Source organism: Phaethon lepturus, unplaced genomic scaffold, assembly GCF_000687285.1.
Source record: "Phaethon lepturus isolate BGI_N335 unplaced genomic scaffold, ASM68728v1 scaffold7605, whole genome shotgun sequence".
Classification (NCBI taxonomy): Eukaryota; Metazoa; Chordata; class Aves; order Phaethontiformes; family Phaethontidae; genus Phaethon; species Phaethon lepturus.
Window position 1 is genome coordinate 1 of NW_010538284.1, and position 16,932 is coordinate 16,932.

A 16,932-nucleotide genomic window follows, 5' to 3' on the forward strand; every position below is an offset into this window, starting at 1 on the left:
GGGCGGCGCGCTGCCCCCCGAGGAGGAGCTGAAAGCCACGGTGCTGCAGCTGCGGGAGACCGTCCTGCAGCAGAAGGAGACCATCGGGAGTCAGCGGGAGGCCATCCGGGAGCTCACCGGCAAGCTGAGCCGCTGCGAGAGCGCCGACGGCAAGTCCGCCGCGGGGACGTGGAAGAAGGAGCTGGGCAAGGGCAAGGACACTATGGGCGACTTGCCGCGGGACCCGGCGCAGGTCATCGACCAGCTGAGCCGCACCATGCAGACGCTGAAGGACCGGCTGGGGGGCAAGGGACGGCCAGGGCGCGGGGTGGGCCGGGCGCCCTGCCCGCCTGCGCAGAAACATGGAGCGACCTAACGTGTCACGGTGGCTTGGGACCGCCGGTGGACGCAGATAGTGCGCTCAATCGTTGTGGAGATAAAGCCACGCTGGCCAAGCCCTGGGAGTGAGTTGCTTGGTTGACTTGTCTTGTTTCCTTGATTATTTATCTGCTCACTTTAATGGTAAAAAAATCTGAAGGGCTCCTCTGTGACTGTTTTCTCCAACCGCGTGGCGGGAGATAATGGTTTTCCTGCTTGTCACCAGCTTAGTATCTCTGTTAGTATGTCTAAATCTCTCTTTCTGGGGGTGTGACTTCATGGGGTTTGAGCTATAAAGCTGACGTCTTGGGCAGTCAGACCTTGGCATATGGTGCTGAACAGACTAGTGGTAATGAGGAGATTGTGTTGGGCAGATTGTGAAGATGAGATGATGTATTTAGAGCTGACACAGAATGAAAAGAACCTGATGCTGTATGCCTGTGAATAGAAGAGGGATTTGGTCCAAGCCCACTGATAAGTGATTTTCATGAGCCTTTGGACAGTGCCCATGGTTAAGAGGCACTCCTGGAGATATTTTATAGAGACTATTCCCACAGGAATCATGCTGGATGTTGTTTTGCTTTCCACATCCTGAGAGCTACATGCGTGTCCTCCAAAGTGGTGATGTGAGGCTGGCAAGTAACTTCCTAAAAATTATTCTGTGAAGTCCAAACACTCTGGACTGCTTTTCAAGTAAAATTTTGAGTGATCTGGTAGTGTAGCATCCTCTTATTACTGTGGCTGTCTTCTTGAGGCTTTTTTTTTAAGGCTTGTAGAAGAGAAACTCCACTAGAATAATATGGTAGGTAGAACCACTGTTTTTTTCGTATCCTTAAAGATACCAGTGTTATTTGAGAAAGAGTGCTCTTTTTTTTTTTTCAGCTTAAGTGAAAATACTTACTTACAGTTGATCTAAAGGACATCTGACTTCCTTACTCTGCAAATCAAAACTGAGGAAACTGGGTAAATTTGCTTTTGAAGTAGCTTAATTTCTTATTTAAAATGAAAAATAGTTTTTATGTTTACTTAAATTGGCAATGTCACTTGCAGTAAGTAAAGCAAAAATTGACTTAATGTGACACATGTACCCATGCTAATGGAAATGCATCAGACCTGGCTCCCTATGTTGATTTTATTGAACTTAAATGTATGAAGACTCCGTCATATGAAATGCTGGAAGCTTCTTACAAAAGCGCCCTTTTGTTTCAGGACCTGTTTAGCTACAGTGCTGGTAAAAGCAGTGAATGTGACAAGGGCTAAAAAGCAATGCTTCTTTTGTACTTGCTGGATCTTGCTTTCTTCCCTTTGAATCAGGAGCATATTCGCATTTCACAGTTTGTTTTAGAAATTACAGGTTTTTTTCTTTTCGTTTCACCTACAGCACCAACTCCGAGCCAATGTGTCATATGCAGCGCTGCCTAATGACCTTCGAGAGATGCTTCAACGGAGGCTTGGAGACCTGGAACGCCAACTCCTGAGCAAAGTGGCCGAGCTTGAGGATGAAAAGTCTTTGCTTCATAATGAGACATCTGCCCATCGGCAGAAGACAGAGACAGCCTTGAATGCATTGCTAGAAAGAGTATCTGAATTAGAAAAAGGTAATCTGTACGGAATATAAATGCTCCCTGCTTCTAGTGCTGTAGTCTAAGTGTGGACCTTGAGGGAAAGACAGTTAAGGTGCTGGACTAAATAGTAGATGACAGTGCAAATACTTGGATTCTCTTTTTCCTTCTGTCACAGGCTTCCTGCTTGACTGGCCTCTGCACAGCTTTGGCTTCCTGTCTCTTAACTTGGCATATATGGGTGGCTAGGATGAAACTCTTAGTGTTTGTGGGGTGAAAAGATCTATAAGGAAGTAAGTGGAAATAGGAAGAAATATGACATTGGTGTCAGGTGAATACCTAGATAATGTCAAGTACACATTGAAGTAGAGCTGCCTTTCTTTATTTGGTCTAAAAATGATATGGGCTACATTTAATTAGCACAACTGCCTTTGATGTAATGAACGGTTTCCTGCTGCTTTGGAAGTACTGCTTGTGGTCTTCCCTTTCATTGCTGGTTATGACTTTGGGTAACTGCAGATACCTGAATTGTGTCCTATCCCAAGTGTATAGCCTTCAGAGTTTATAGTAGATTACACATGGTGCCACTGGGGGCCACTCTCTTAATCCTAGTCATTTATTCAGATACGTAGATTAATTACTACTGAGATCACTATGCTTGGGTAGAGTCTCTTTATTTGAATTACAAATGCCCATGGAAATGAACTAATGAACAGAACTATCTTTAGGTATTGACTATACATATACCTCCAGAGTGGACTGTGTAGGACTAGAGTACCAGTAAATATCACTGCCCAGTCTTTAAATGATTTTCCAAGGTGAATAGGCTTTCTACTTAAAAGCAGCTTAATGGACATGCTTTCAAAGTGGTACAAACATACATCTCTCATGAATTTTAAAATGCAGCCTAATGGATCCATTTGTGTAATGTATCTAGTTTTGTTGTGGGGTTTTTGGTTTTTTTTAATTTAAAAACTGTGAAGGAGGGGAAAAGGGAAGGAGGAAGAAGAGATCTTCTACTGGCTCTGTCATTTAGTACTTTCTGAGAGCGTAACCTGCAACTGAAGTTCTGGAGAGTTGGCCTGTTAATGTCTTACGTGGCAAGTATTGCTAGTCCTTGTCTCTGAAAGATGTGACTCATATCAGCAAGTCATCAGAAGGGAGAAAGGGAGTAGTGGGAGAACAAGAATGTGTAATTTAGTTAGGTTAAAAATAGCCTGTTCCCACCTTTATTTTTTCTGTGGAGAGAGGGCTGTCTTAAGTCTCCAGGGACATGAAGAATTTGGGCCAGGAACCAAGACACAAGCTTTCTTTTAGTTGTGTAATTTGCTTTCTGTTACAGTGCAGCTGAGCTGTTCTGTGCCTTTGCTCCCTCTGTCAAATCAAAGTGAGGGTAGTAATGATCTAAGAACTTAATGATTTTGTAGATTAAATGCAGACAATATTTAAAGTTATCTGACCTCTTTTGAAAATAGTATTTCTATTATGTTTTTATTTTAAATGCCATATTGTTTAGCTTCTCTTCTGACAACTAACTAGAGTATCATAAGCTCCTTGTTGTCCTGAGACTAAATAAAAGGAGGGGAAAAAAAATAACCTTATAAGGTGACACTATGAACTTTGGCTTTTTTTTATCTGTAGTTGTGATAGCTGTCTTCAGTTACCAGTGGGGCAGAAGAGCTTGAAGTTTGTACAACTGTTGTGATTCCCAAAGTCTTCTGGTAATTCCTTTCGGCTGCCTCCATTGACAGCAGTAGATGATACATTAAAAGGCAGGACTGGGTGGAAGAATGATCCTGCAGCCAATAGTGCCTGGACTTAAATGTGATTCCTAGCTTTGTTGGAGACCTCAGCAGGTCACTTGTCATGTCTAAATCTATTTTCTCCATCTCTAAAAGGGAATAACAATATTCTCACCCATTTTGTCAAAAAAAAAATTGAGATTCTTTAGGAAAAGAACTGTTTTATCTTGTGCATGTGCCCATTGCCCAGAACAGGAGGATCTTGTTATCATTTGGAGTTGTGGACGTTTTCAAGTCATGAGAACAAACTGAAAAATATAAAAAAGATTAATATTTTTTGTTCTTTTCCAACCCATTATTGCTTCCTTAAGTCCTTTCACAGAGTGACTAATGCTCTTGATGGAGTATGTTTTGGTTTTGGATTTTTTTATATGTGAGATTGGTTGTACCAGCCTAATGGAGGTTGCTCAACATTAGCCCTCACACCCTGGGGGTTTTTGCTTAAAATTTAGAATATTTCAGTTTTTGGTCTGTAAATTCTTAAAGACAGATGCAAGCATCAGACAAGTTTTTTTCTTTTTCCACCCCCTCATTTTGTGAAAAATGCAGTCAAAACACTTCAGTTGCTTCTAAAAATGGGAACTGAGAGAATGCCAATGGTTTAAGAATTACATATGAGAATTGTGGCAACCTTTTATGACAACAGCTCTTCATTTGGATTGGAGTGTGAAGTTTGGCAAGGGGATTGAATTTGTTTCAGTAGTGTGAGTAAAGGAAATGAGTAGGACTCAGAAGAACAGGTTGCTAAAAGGTTGAGGGTGACACTGCTACAGAACTGTGGGGTTTTATTATGTGGGACTTCTCTCTTTAATATTTAATTCTAGAAAATTACTTGTAAGCAACTACACCAGAAGTATACACATCCTATATAATACAGAGTATTTCAACTTCAGAAAGCTTTGGTCTTGAGTTCTCAATTTCATAAACATCTCTGTATTATCTTGCTGGTTTTTTATCATATCTTTTAGAAAAAGCTAAATAATAATTTCTGCTTTTATATTAAAACAAATGTCTAATGTTTTCATAGTTCATAACTTTATATTGCAGTTTTCTTCAGGTCACTTTGAACTTCAGCTTTTATGTTTTTGTTCAGATGTTCTCCTGATTTGTCTATGGGACAGAAATAAGTTCTACTGAATTTCACTTTGCTTTCTGGAATATGTCAGCTTTTTCTTACTTCAAATTTGCCACCCAAAATGAGAGCATCAACTTGTTTCTCAGCCTGCTAACTGTAAAATGGGGATGCTGCTGCTAGCTCCCTGTGTAGCAGTAGTAGGAAAAGAAATACTGTTTTTGAAGCACTGTGATGCTTTAATAATGAGCATGCCAGAGAATCCATGTGTAGTAACAGTAAATATCTTTTAAAACAGTTTGAATTGTTTGAAATGGGCAAGCCTCCAGCCACGAACTAAGCAATGAAGAGAGAAAATATTTAACAGCCTCTTATTAGTTGTCTGCCATCTATTCTTTTGCTCTAAATGAGCAGGAAAAATAAACCAAGTAATTACCATGATGTATATAAAATCTAGTATTTTTCTGTGCTGCAAAATCAACATTCAGTAATACTACTTCAATATATTTTTTGTGTACTTCTCTAAATTGATTAAAATTACAAAGATTCTCAATATCAATTATACTGTTTCTTAACCTGAATTACAAATACATTATTTTGTTTAATGTTAAGGGTTTTTCTTCCTCAATGTAATTCTAGGTAACAGTGCATTTAAATCTCCTGATGAATTCAAAGTCTCCCTTCCTCTTCGCACAAACTACTTATATGGGAAGATCAAGAAGACTCTGCCAGAGCTGTATGCTTTTACTGTATGCTTGTGGTTGAGATCAAGTGCTTCTCCTGGAATTGGCACTCCATTCTCATATGCTGTTCCCGGGCAGGCTAATGAAATTGTCCTCATAGAATGGGGGAATAATCCAATTGAACTGCTAATTAATGATAAGGTGAGAATTGAGTAACTCTTCTTCATTGTCTGCGTAACCAGAATAAGGCCTGAACCCTTGGTACTGGGGTTGTTGAGACAAAGCAGCATGACATCTAGATGTGCACACACTTACGCATGTCCTCTGAATTCACAAGCAGATCTTGGCTTCTTGTTTTTTGTTTTTTTTGTTTTGTTTTGTTTTATGAAACAGAAGCAATATTTGAAGCAACACTATTGCAAAACCAGTGATATTTAAGCCAGTTGCAGTATTTCTGCCTTTCTAATTGTAGAAGTTCAGCTATGTTAAAACGAATTTTGCAGAGGCAGCAAAAGGCATGTAATTGCGGCAGGTGGTTTTATGCTTAGTGACTGAACATCAGTTTAAATACAAATTTTTTCAGACTTTAGATACAAAAAGCAACAATTGTTGCAACCACGGATGGTTTCTGACAAGCTTCAGAATGAGGCTTCAGGAAAACAAGACCTGTTGAAATTTGGCATTAAAACAGATTACAAATACGTCCGTTCTCCCCACCTTCAGTTAGGTTTCCTAGTAACTTGCTGCTCTCTGAGGGATCAGGTGTTTACAGATCTAGAATACAACTCAGGTGGTTCAATCATGTCGCTAGTTAAGGACTTTTAACAGTCCTATCATCCTCACAAATTAATGAAAGTGAAAAGCTGATTATTTTTAATGGTTTGTGGAAGAGAAGGAAGCTTGAGTTTGCTTATCTCTAGCAATAACTTTTTCTCTTCAATATTATGTCAGTACTACTAAAGTGGGAGAAAGAAAAGCCTCAGAGAACATCACAGCTGCTCCATAGCCCACTGCATTTGTGTCTTTATGTTGACTTGAGTAAGTTTTCATATCAAATTCCTAAAGGAGCATAATTCCTCCTTATTTGGAGCCCTACGTAATAGTTCCCACAAGTTTTGCTGGAAGCAGGCAGATCCATTTGTCAGAATTGTTACTGCAAATGATGCAGGCAAGCTCTGGATTTTAAGAGGAAGTTAACATGAGCCCTGGATGGGAAGTTAGTCCTAAGCACTGAGATTTAAACAATAAATGGCACAGATTAATATGCAGGATTGGTGGATTGATAGCAGTGTAGACTGGTACTTGTGTCACTTGATTCTGGATGAAACAAAGGCTCATATCTAGAATAAAAAGCATGGCTGCATTCCTGAATATAGGAGAGCTGGACAAAGTAGAAAGGTGTGGACTAACTTCTGCCTCCGAAGTTTTTGCTTCTGAGGACAGAATATATACTGTCCCTTCTTAAATGTTGTACTTGAACTGGTAGACTTGGTTTGCGACATGCATTATTCTTTGTTTTTTGTAGGTTGCCCAGCTCCCTCTCTTCATTAGTGATGGAAAATGGCATCATATCTGTATAACATGGACAACCAGAGATGGAATGTGGGAGGCTTTTCAGGATGGAGAGAAACTTGGCACTGGGGAGAATCTTGCTCCTTGGCACCCAATTAAACCTGGAGGTGTCTTGATCCTGGGTCAGGAGCAGGTGAGTGAATGACAGTGTGTTCCAGGGTTTAAAAAAAAATAAACCGAGACTCCCCAAACAAAGAGCAACTGTGAGAAAATTTCTTTGTTAAACACTTGGTCCTGTTGTATACACAGTGTCAGATTAAAACAAAGCAACAAATAATTAATTCAATCACACATTGGTATATTTTGTTTCATGTATTAAATATTCAGAATATTCATGTTGCAGCTATTCTATTCCCACTCTTAATGCTACAGTGTGCAAATTCATCAGTAATCTGAAAAATGCCTTAAATTAAATCCTTTGAGCTAGATTGCTGCTAACTTGCAATGTGGCCACTCAAGTTACAGAAAAAAGACAGAACAGGCCTGTGCTGTTGTATGAGCAGTCAAAAAGGAGCTTGCTGAAAGCAGACCAAGTATAATTGCCTTGATTTGTTTTATTTTTTTTTAATTGAAGCCAAATTGACTATCTCCATTAGCAGTTTACGGTTTTCCCCCTTCCTTTCCTCTTTATCCCGAAAATAGTAGGAATAGTCCTGGAGCCCCAGAATAGACCAAGGAAAGTGTGTGTATGGGGGTGAGGGGACCAACAGCTATGGGCACTGGAGTGTTTGTGGGTATGTCAGTATCTTTTATAATTTGGCCTGCTATGGAGAACTTCCTCCAGATTGAATTCTACAGCTTTTCAGGTATGTAACAAGTTTTTAGAATAGTGGAATCTGTCATTCATTCAGAATTTGATGTGTACTTTAAAAATGATTCTGAAGTCAAAGGGATGAACTCTAAATCAGACATTTGGTGTCTTAATCAAGATGTAGATAAATAACTCTGCTAATGCAAATGCTAATAAAGTTTGAATATTAGTACTGCCAACAGAAAGCATTCATGAGGTTAAGGATAAGTCCTTTCTGAATATTGGGGGGGAGGGGAAATCCCAAAACAAAACCCCAAAAGATCTGGAATCTCATTAAGCTATTGCCTATGAACTGTGTGGCTCTTACCTTTCACATTTTTTTCTCTACCTGTTCTTTGTACAATTATACATATACTTAAAAAAAGATATTGTAATGAGCATCAGGAGACAGCCTTTCTCCAGGATTCCCAGGTCACAATGGGGCAATGAAAAATTAGTTTTGTCCTGATACTGATTTTAGTAGATACTTATCCATGAGAGAATAGTAAATTCATAATCCTAATACACTCTATACAGCAGATGCTGCGGTGCACTACTAAGTGGCTGGCAGCTATTCTGTGACTCTCATGCCATTTGCCTGTACTGTGCTTGGTTCTATCCTATGCTATCAGTTTCATATTAGTCTGATCGCACAAAATGTGTGATTTCCATCCTTGAGTAGTGGATGGAGCAAGCAAACACTCTTAGGCTTATGCAGTAGCAGTTTTAGTCATTTGGTACAACCAGAAGAAGCCTCTGTATTTGGATCCAAGAGTCGCATCTTATAGGCCCTGCAGACCTAAGTCAAGGGCTGCAGTTACAGTTTAATCTATGGCTATAAAGCTTTTGGAGTAATCTGAAACATCTGTGCAGTTCTTGCTGAAGTTGTCCTGTTCCAAGCGTGCAAAATGGCTCCTACATTAGCCTCAATATTTAAAGCTGCCTTCCTGCTCTACTGCCTAGGGGCAGGGTTAGTTACGTATAGCCTTTTGAGTGACAGTATGCAGTCACTACTGTTTGCTTTGAATTGTTTTGACACATTTCAGACTGGAGCTTTTAACTGTCCCATAGAACATCTTGTTCAAAGTAACCCTTCTAGAAACTTGAAGCTGTTTGTTTCTCTGACCTAGCTCTGCACCTCCTTCTAGCAGTGTGGCGGTGGGGGGAGGGTCTTCAAGTTTGAGGAAGAAAATGCTGAAATAACCTTCTCATCTAATCTAACTCTTGTATGCCTAAAGGACACAGTAGGAGGAAGATTTGATGCAACTCAAGCCTTCGTTGGGGAGATGAGCCAGTTCAATATATGGGACAGGGTCTTAAAAGCTGAAGACATCATGAATATTGCTAACTGCTCTACCAACATGCCTGGCAACGTCATACCCTGGGTTGATAACAACGTTGATGTGTTTGGAGGTGCTACTAAATGGCCTGTGGAGACGTGTGAGGAGCGTCTGCTAGATTTATAGCTGCAATCGTTCCCCATTCAAGTGCCCCCTTTAGCAGGACAATCTTCTGTGCAGTCTAAAGCATTTATTTTTCTCTCTGCCCTTCCCCAATCTTAACTCCTCAAAAGAATTAAAAAAAATCAGTAAACTGCCTCAGTGCAAAGATAGCTGCTAGTCCGGGGCATTGAGCCTGACAATGGAAGAACCACTTCTTGGCTAGAGCAGCCCTTGCTTTCTTATGGCTTGATCCAAAAACATGCTTTGGCCTGCAGCAGTCTTTCAGTTAGGCCTGAGTTTAGTACATCAGTTCTTCTGGCAGGGAAGGGGAACAGCCATGCACATGTTAACTATAGCACTCTTTTTGATAATGTGCAGTGCTGACAAAGTGCTAAGATTAACAGGCTAAATGTGAATCCTTCTTTCCAGTCTATCATTTCCTCTTTGAAGTTAAGCCTTGCTTTTTTAGCCCGCTTAAAAGAAACCACTTAATCCTTACACTACAGTGGTTATGGTGCACCTATGGGTAGAGAAGAACAGCCACTGTCTGAGTGCAAGGGTCTTGCTTTTTAATTTACGAATTAGAAATCCTTATTTTATGATAAGGAGGCAATGTATTTGAGACATACTATTCTAGCTCAATTTGAAGAAAGGGCTGTGTAATCAGCATAGCTCCATTGAAAGAGATGCTTCAGGTAAGATTCTGTCCCAAAGTCTGTCTTTGGCTAGCCAGGATCCCAGTGTAGGTGGATGGATGAAAGATTGTATTTGTGTCTTCTGTAGGCTGAATGTACTGAATTCATAGTGACCTGGCTTGTAAACTTTTCTCTATTGTTTTTCTTGCTTTAGTCAATGTCTTTATTTTTTTAAATATACAAGCTGTGATTAAGTGAATTTCCATTTTGTTTTGCTTTGAAAGGCCTTTTTATGAGCAAGTGCCAAAGTTCAGTTTCTGCTTGCTGAGAATCACTATATATTTTTCCAGCATAAGTCTTCTGCACTGTTTTCTGTTACTATAATGGTCCGATATAATATGAAAATGTGCTGTTTTTTCAATTCTTGTTGACTGTATCTTCTGTAAGCACTGGGCTGACAACTACATTTTTTTAATCATTTTCTCTCAATATTTTGCAAACAATGTTGCTGTTTCCTTGGCATTGATGTGACTATTTGGTTTGTGGCTCGCAGATAGCAAATGCACTGTACTGGGAAACAGTTAATGCTTTTGTTATTTAAAAGAAAAACTATTTAAAGGGGGGGAGGGAGAATTTATAAAGCTAAATATCATATTTTATTTTTCATATGTTTGAATTGTAAGAATAATATGGTGATAGTCCCATTTGTAGGATAAAGTTACATTTTGCCATTAATATGTAGTATGCTGTTCTTAAAAGAAGATTCTTATAATGAACTTTTAATTAAAATGCACTGGAAAATGAGTCTTAATTCCTTTATAGTAACACAAGACACTGAATATTCTTTCATAGCTGCTATGAGTTCAGCTACTGTCTCTCTAGACTTATACAAGTACAGTCCTGTAAGAAGTTATCTTTAATTCCCTATGTGTCTTAAATCACAATCTTCAACCACAGGGGCCTTGGTTGTGCGTGTAACTTTAATTGGTGCGAGGGTCTCCACATTTGGATGTGGCGCGGTGTCTGGAACTCAGGCTGAGACCTGCCTCCTACCACTGTGAGCTTAGAGGCACTAGTTTATGACATGGCCTGGGATACAGCAGTTTCGTTGGAGTGGGATGGGACACAGAAGATGGGTTCATGTTTATTTTTACCATTGTGAGAAACTGGAATTGTGACCCCTTCTGGGTGGAAGTACTGATTGTAGGCAACTTCAGTGTTCTAAACCAGTGTGAAAAGAACCATTCAACAATGAGATGACTGGATCAAACGTGATGCACCGGTGTAGTGTGACTGTATGCAACATAAGTTGTAAAGTGCAGTGTAGTGTCCATGGGGTCTGACAATAAACCAAATGCTCTGCTTGGTAAACTAACAAGTTGATAGCACTCTATGTAAGAGAACAACCAGCTGGGTGGTGATGTTTATCCAGCTCTGACATCCTTCTCTGGCCAAGGAGAGTTTGAGGTTTCTATGAAACATTACACAACTTGATTTCAAACATTCTCATTCTGTTTGGACTTAAAACAATCACCCCCACAACAGTACTTTCCCTGCCCTAAGGGAAAAAAAAAATCCCACAAAAATCCCTCACTAGGCAAAGAATCTCTGCCCTGAGTTTGGGGAGAGTGCAAAATTCTCATCTTACATGTGATGGAGACCAACAGAGGCATCAGCCCTGCAGTCAATCCACCTTTCTTTAGCAAGTTTTTTCAAAATAAAGGGAAGGAACTGAAGTCTGGAGTTATCTGTGCTGGGCTCAGCCCTTTCAGGAAATAGCTTTTGCATATTTCACTCTGTTCTTAAAAGGTGCAGCGGTGAAATTGTCTTGGACACTTGCCTGTACGGCTAGGAGCTTGCGTGTGGATGTGGTCTGTTGTTTTTAAACACTAAGTCAGTGTTTGGGTTAATTTCTTGGTTGAGGGAAGCAGAGGGTCTTTACACTTCAGTTGGCCATCTTGATCTTTATTTAGAGAGTTATTTAAACATGCTGCCCATCTTGGGTCTGTCTTTAGCACCGACTTTAACAATAAACACCTGAGTACAGAGCCCCACCTGTATGGGGAGGTGTTTGTGGGTGGGGGCTGCAACAGCTTTGTGTTGTGCACAGGGAGCACCTGGGCTGGGAGTTGCTGTTAGGCTGGTGCTGCCGAGAGCCTGGCTGCTTTCTTCCTCGGGTTTTGCTCAGGCTGTGTGAAGGAGGTGTGTAACAGAGCTTTTCTTCAGTGTGGAAATCAATATTAGAAGTTGCGTTTTTTTCTGAAGTATGTCAAGGTGCTTAGGTGAGAGAGTGTTTGGGGATGTTTATCCTGTTGCAACCTGACCTGGAGCTGGGATGGGTCTTTTCTGCTAAAGATAAACAACTTAGTCCTCTGTTTTTGGGCTTGTTTTTTTATTGATTACATAACCAAGATGGTAGGGGTTTGGGGAGAGGGTTTTGTTGTTTTTATTTTTTAAGATGCCAACTCTTTATTAAAAGCCAAAGCTATGGAGTGTATATTCTGTTGAAAAGTTTTTGGTTTTTTTAAATTTTTTACTATATATATTCTTTCGTTTGTGCAATAGTGCCCTTTTCATTAAAAAGAAAATATATGTATTGATTTCTATACCTTTATCTTGCAATGAAAAGCTACGGCTGTTATTCTGCTGTTCCACATTCTGGGAGTCACATGTTTTATGTGCATATATAAGCAGATGGCAAAACAGGAGTAAATATTACCATATTCAGCATCTATACTGTTTATGGAGCGTAGAAGTGACAAGACAGCCTTCAGTTCCCAAACTGCTCTGAATACACAAAAGTAATAACTTATGGAAAGTTGACTGACAGCACTTGGAACATGCAGTAATGCAGATTTCTAGTGAATCTGCTTCTGTTTAAAAACAGGCAGAGCTAGGGCTCCTAAAAGTGGTGTCAGTGATCCTAACAAGTGGGATGCTCTTGGGAATTGTGAACTGGCTGGGTCTCCAGGTGACTTCTTGGGTGTGAATGCTGTTCAGTTGGTTTCTGTAATGCACTGTTCTGTTTGTATGTACTTGATGCATTTAATGGTTGTTGAGCAACAAAGGATCTAGCATTTATTATGTTTAAATCCAGGTTATATTTCTTCAAAGGCAAGGTTTTTTGACTAACTGGCTGGCCATGAGAAAATGCAGGTCATGTCTTACATTTGGTATCTGCTTGAGGGCTTTAGCTATGCACTTGCTGTCTAACTAGAGCCAAATGTTGCTGAGGGGAGGAGGGACACCTCTGGGGCTTTGGGATCCCCTTGTGAACGGGTGACTGACTCCTTCGTGCAGGTGACTTCCTGCTGGGCAGCGCTTACTCATTAAACTGTTAGTTTAGATCTGAGAAGTGCAAGGAAGGCCACAGAAATTCTTGCCGGTAAAGCTCTACCCTCATTTTTACACACTCTTCCCCAGTGTTCGAATACATGAGACTGCCAGGGAGAAGCTAATTCTGTTTTGCTCCAGAGAGCTGGTTTCCCTCAGGCCTTTCCTAACGGCGAAATGCAAGCTAGTAGCAAAACTGATGCTTTGTATTAGGTGTTTAAAGCTGGCACTTTCTCCATCAGGGTAACTTGTTCTAAAAAAATGTTTATATAACTACAAAGTAGACTTCTTACTTGCTAATGGCACCTATCCCTTTGTATAAGGATTCTTCATCCAGCTGATTTCAGTTATCCAGGTTGGGAGGGAAAATCAGCCACTTTCTACTGCATCATCCTTGTAGGGACCTGAATCTTGCTAGGAGTGCAGATACAGAGAAAATGGCCAGGCTGAGGCTCTTACCACAGATGATGTTCCCTTGATGCTGCTGTAGGAATCTGAGGCTAGGCACAGCAAGGACCCTGCTGATGGAGAGAGTCAGGTACCATCAAGCTCACGGCTGAAATTAAAGGTCTATTGGTAGCCAGTTAACCTGGGGGTTTTGAAGGTGGTGTGTGATTTCCCCCCTCCCCCCCAAAATGTCTTTTTGTGTGTGTATGTGTGCGTATATGTATGCACAAAGAAGAAGTTGGACCTTGATAATGGTCATGGTTTAGCTCTGAGGCTTAAATAATACATGAGTTTTACGGAGCTAAAAATCTTCTGGAAAGAATTGAATTAATTGCACCCCTGGCTATAGCCGTTTCTAAAAGGTTGCACTTAGAAAAGTATAAATTTGCACAAGGAGTTCAAAGGTCCATTTCTTTCTCCACAGGAGGGCTGTGCTGATGTTTTGGCAAAGCTTCAAATACAGAAGCTCCCTGATGGCTTGATGCCACTGAGAGGAGTTGTTTTATTTATTAAAGATGCTTTGACCTTTTACCTGAGGTGGCTCCCAGCACACATTTGTTCAAGCGGTTTAGCTCCTGGCAGTGCTGTTCCCAGGTGCTCCTGCCACATGAAGGATGCCGAGCAGTTGTCTTTGCGGTACCCACTTGTTCCCTTGCTACCAGTTAGTTTGTACTGGATCACAGGGAGCAGAGCTTACCTCGCGAACTGCAATCTCGAGCGTCTGTGGCATGGTGTGTGCTTTCCTCTGTACTAAAAGATGCTTGCAAGAGTTTTTGCCCTGGTTTTTAGATCGCTAAGCTATTGCCACCAGCAGTCCTGGAGTGCTTATTAAGAATAAGGATTCAGAAAGGTAACTGAATGACTACGTCTTCGGAGGGTTTAGATGGTTTTTAATGAAGCTAAAGACTTTTTACTTTGTATCTGTAAAAACATTTAATCCAGTTTATGAGAAACTGAAAAATCCTTATGCTACTGCAACAGAGCTGGTCACCTAGGCTTACCTCCACAACAAAAGATTGCTCTCCTGACCTCACTGGACAAAAGGAAACCTATTTGAAGGGCAACCTCATGTGTTAAAAAAGAGTATGCTAAAACCTCCTGGGTAACAACAGTAGTTAAGCAGGTGATTTATATCTTTCCTTGCTCTTTTTTAATTATACTTGGTGTTTGCTGCTGATTTGTGGTGGGAAGCCTGCCATGTGCCTGTGGTCCTAGACATAGCAATTTTTTCTGCAACAGGAAGCAATTGGTGTTTTCCTACCATTTCAGAGGGCACAGAGAAGGCAGTTGCTTCCTCTCTGGTGCAGAGCTGGAAGGAGATTGTCCTGTGCAGTCTTCTTCAATCTCTGCAACTGCCAAAGGGTCTGGGAGAAATGATCTGCACTGACTCTTAATTTTTTGTGAGATTTCCCTGCAGGAGATATTTGTGTCTGACAAAACTGGACAGACCTAGAGTTGCTTTCCAGGGATGGTGTAGCTCACAGGAATGTGCAGTATTTTAGGCTAAAGTCTCTCTTTTTTCCTTTTCTGCTTTCTTTATAGCAAATTATAAATGGTTGATAAACACCTATAATAAAATACAGATATGCATTGGCAAAAAATCCTTTTTTTTTTTTTTCCATTAAAGAAAGCTGTTACTCACTGTGAAGAGAGTACCTATCTCCTAAGCAATCAAATTATTTATGGCATTGCATTAATTAGCTTTTTCAAGGCTTCTAAGGTCTTGGAGCTACTTCCAGCTTCAGGGATAATTGCAGTAGGTAAATACCTCTCTGCATCACATATAATTTAATGTAACTGGAAAACAACTGTCAATATGTGCTTTGAACTTCTGGCCTGTTGGGGGCTCTTGTCAAGTGGAAAACTAACACCCACAAGCCTTTTGCAAGGAATTGATCAGAACTTGCTAGTTGGGTAACTATGGAGGCCACAGGTATCCATGCAGACAATTCAGGGGGCTTCCAGAGCTGGTTTGGTCCCCAGTTTTACTTGTATATATCTGTACTGTCATCTTAATTCTTAGGCTGTGTACTAGCACTCTCGCTCACCCATTGTGACTCTCATTTTGGTCTCGGTAAATAGCAGATCTAACTCCGCTCTCATGCTCATCAGCAGCTCCAATGCTTTTTCTAGTGGCTGTTCTGCTTTTTACTAAGATCCACGCTTTGTGCGTTCCACCTCTTGAATTTTTGTGTGTCTGTTCACAAGTATTTGGCATTGTTCAGATATGCTGCTATGGTTACTCAGGCACCACTGACTGAACAGGTCAGCTTGGAAGAGCTTTAAACAAAGTATTTGGGACAGAATGCAGCTCTCACTTGTTAATTTAAGACCTGGCACATCAGTTTGAACAAGTTACATAGAGGATAATGCCTTTCTTTTCTCCCTATGCTTGGGGTTTGGAAAAACCATAAGAAAAATATTGCCTTGACCTGAGTCCAAGCAAAGACAGTGGCTCCCGCTGAAAATAGAAACCAGCCTATTTGTTCTGGGAATTGCCTGAAGGCCGGCAGGGCTTTGTGTGCACAAGTGGAAGGAGGATGGACAGAACAGAGCATCCTATTGAAGAGTATAGTCTTCCTCAACTGCGTCAGTGCAAATCGAGCATAGCTCCATTGATGTGAGTGGGGCTGACTGCAGATCTCCATCACAGCATGACACCTATGCAAACATTCAAGGGCCAAATTTTACAACCCTTGGGCAGTGGAAGGGGCCGGTATATGATATATAGACCTCAGGTTGCCATCTGGTGGTTCAGGGGTAAGATGTTAGCAGCTCACTTCTGGAGCCTGGGAAGATACAGGATGCTGCCAGGATGACTTGTTGAGGGCTGTAGCCATAATTTTGATATGATCCTGAGCAAATCTGTGAGCTGAATTGGCATGTGGTCTTGTTTAGGTCCCATAAATTTAGTGAGATGGGTTCTGTACTGCACTGTGGGCAGAGTTTGAAAAAGTATCACTGTAAGGTGACTTTACAGACATGTGTAATTGTGCCTGCTAATGGCTATGTAATAATAATAAAATAGGCTATGCCCTTTAATGTCATTATGGAGAAATAAATATGACTGAATTTCCTCTTTGATTACACTGAAGGCAAAATTTCCATAGACTTGAATGGGAGAAGAACAAGAAACTGTTTGAGACAAGTTTAAGCATGCTGGTAAAAATGAAACAAAAAAAATCTGGTGTGTCTTCAAAGCTATTTTTAAAAACACAAGCTGGAGTGGGTTACTCT

At 40.6% G+C, this 16,932-nt stretch overlaps 1 protein-coding gene across 1 annotated transcript; it reads left to right on the plus strand.

Moving 5' to 3' along the window:
- Window positions 1-4: 4 nt before the first annotated feature.
- On the plus strand, window positions 5-9,304 carry NPTX2 (neuronal pentraxin II; the record flags this gene model as incomplete). Its single annotated transcript, XM_010286746.1, has 5 exons — window positions 5-284; window positions 1,731-1,955; window positions 5,433-5,677; window positions 7,002-7,181; window positions 9,077-9,304. Coding segments are annotated over 5 exons (1,158 nt in total), but the record flags the coding sequence as incomplete, so codon positions are not given.
- Between the last annotated feature and the right edge of the window lie 7,628 nt (window positions 9,305-16,932).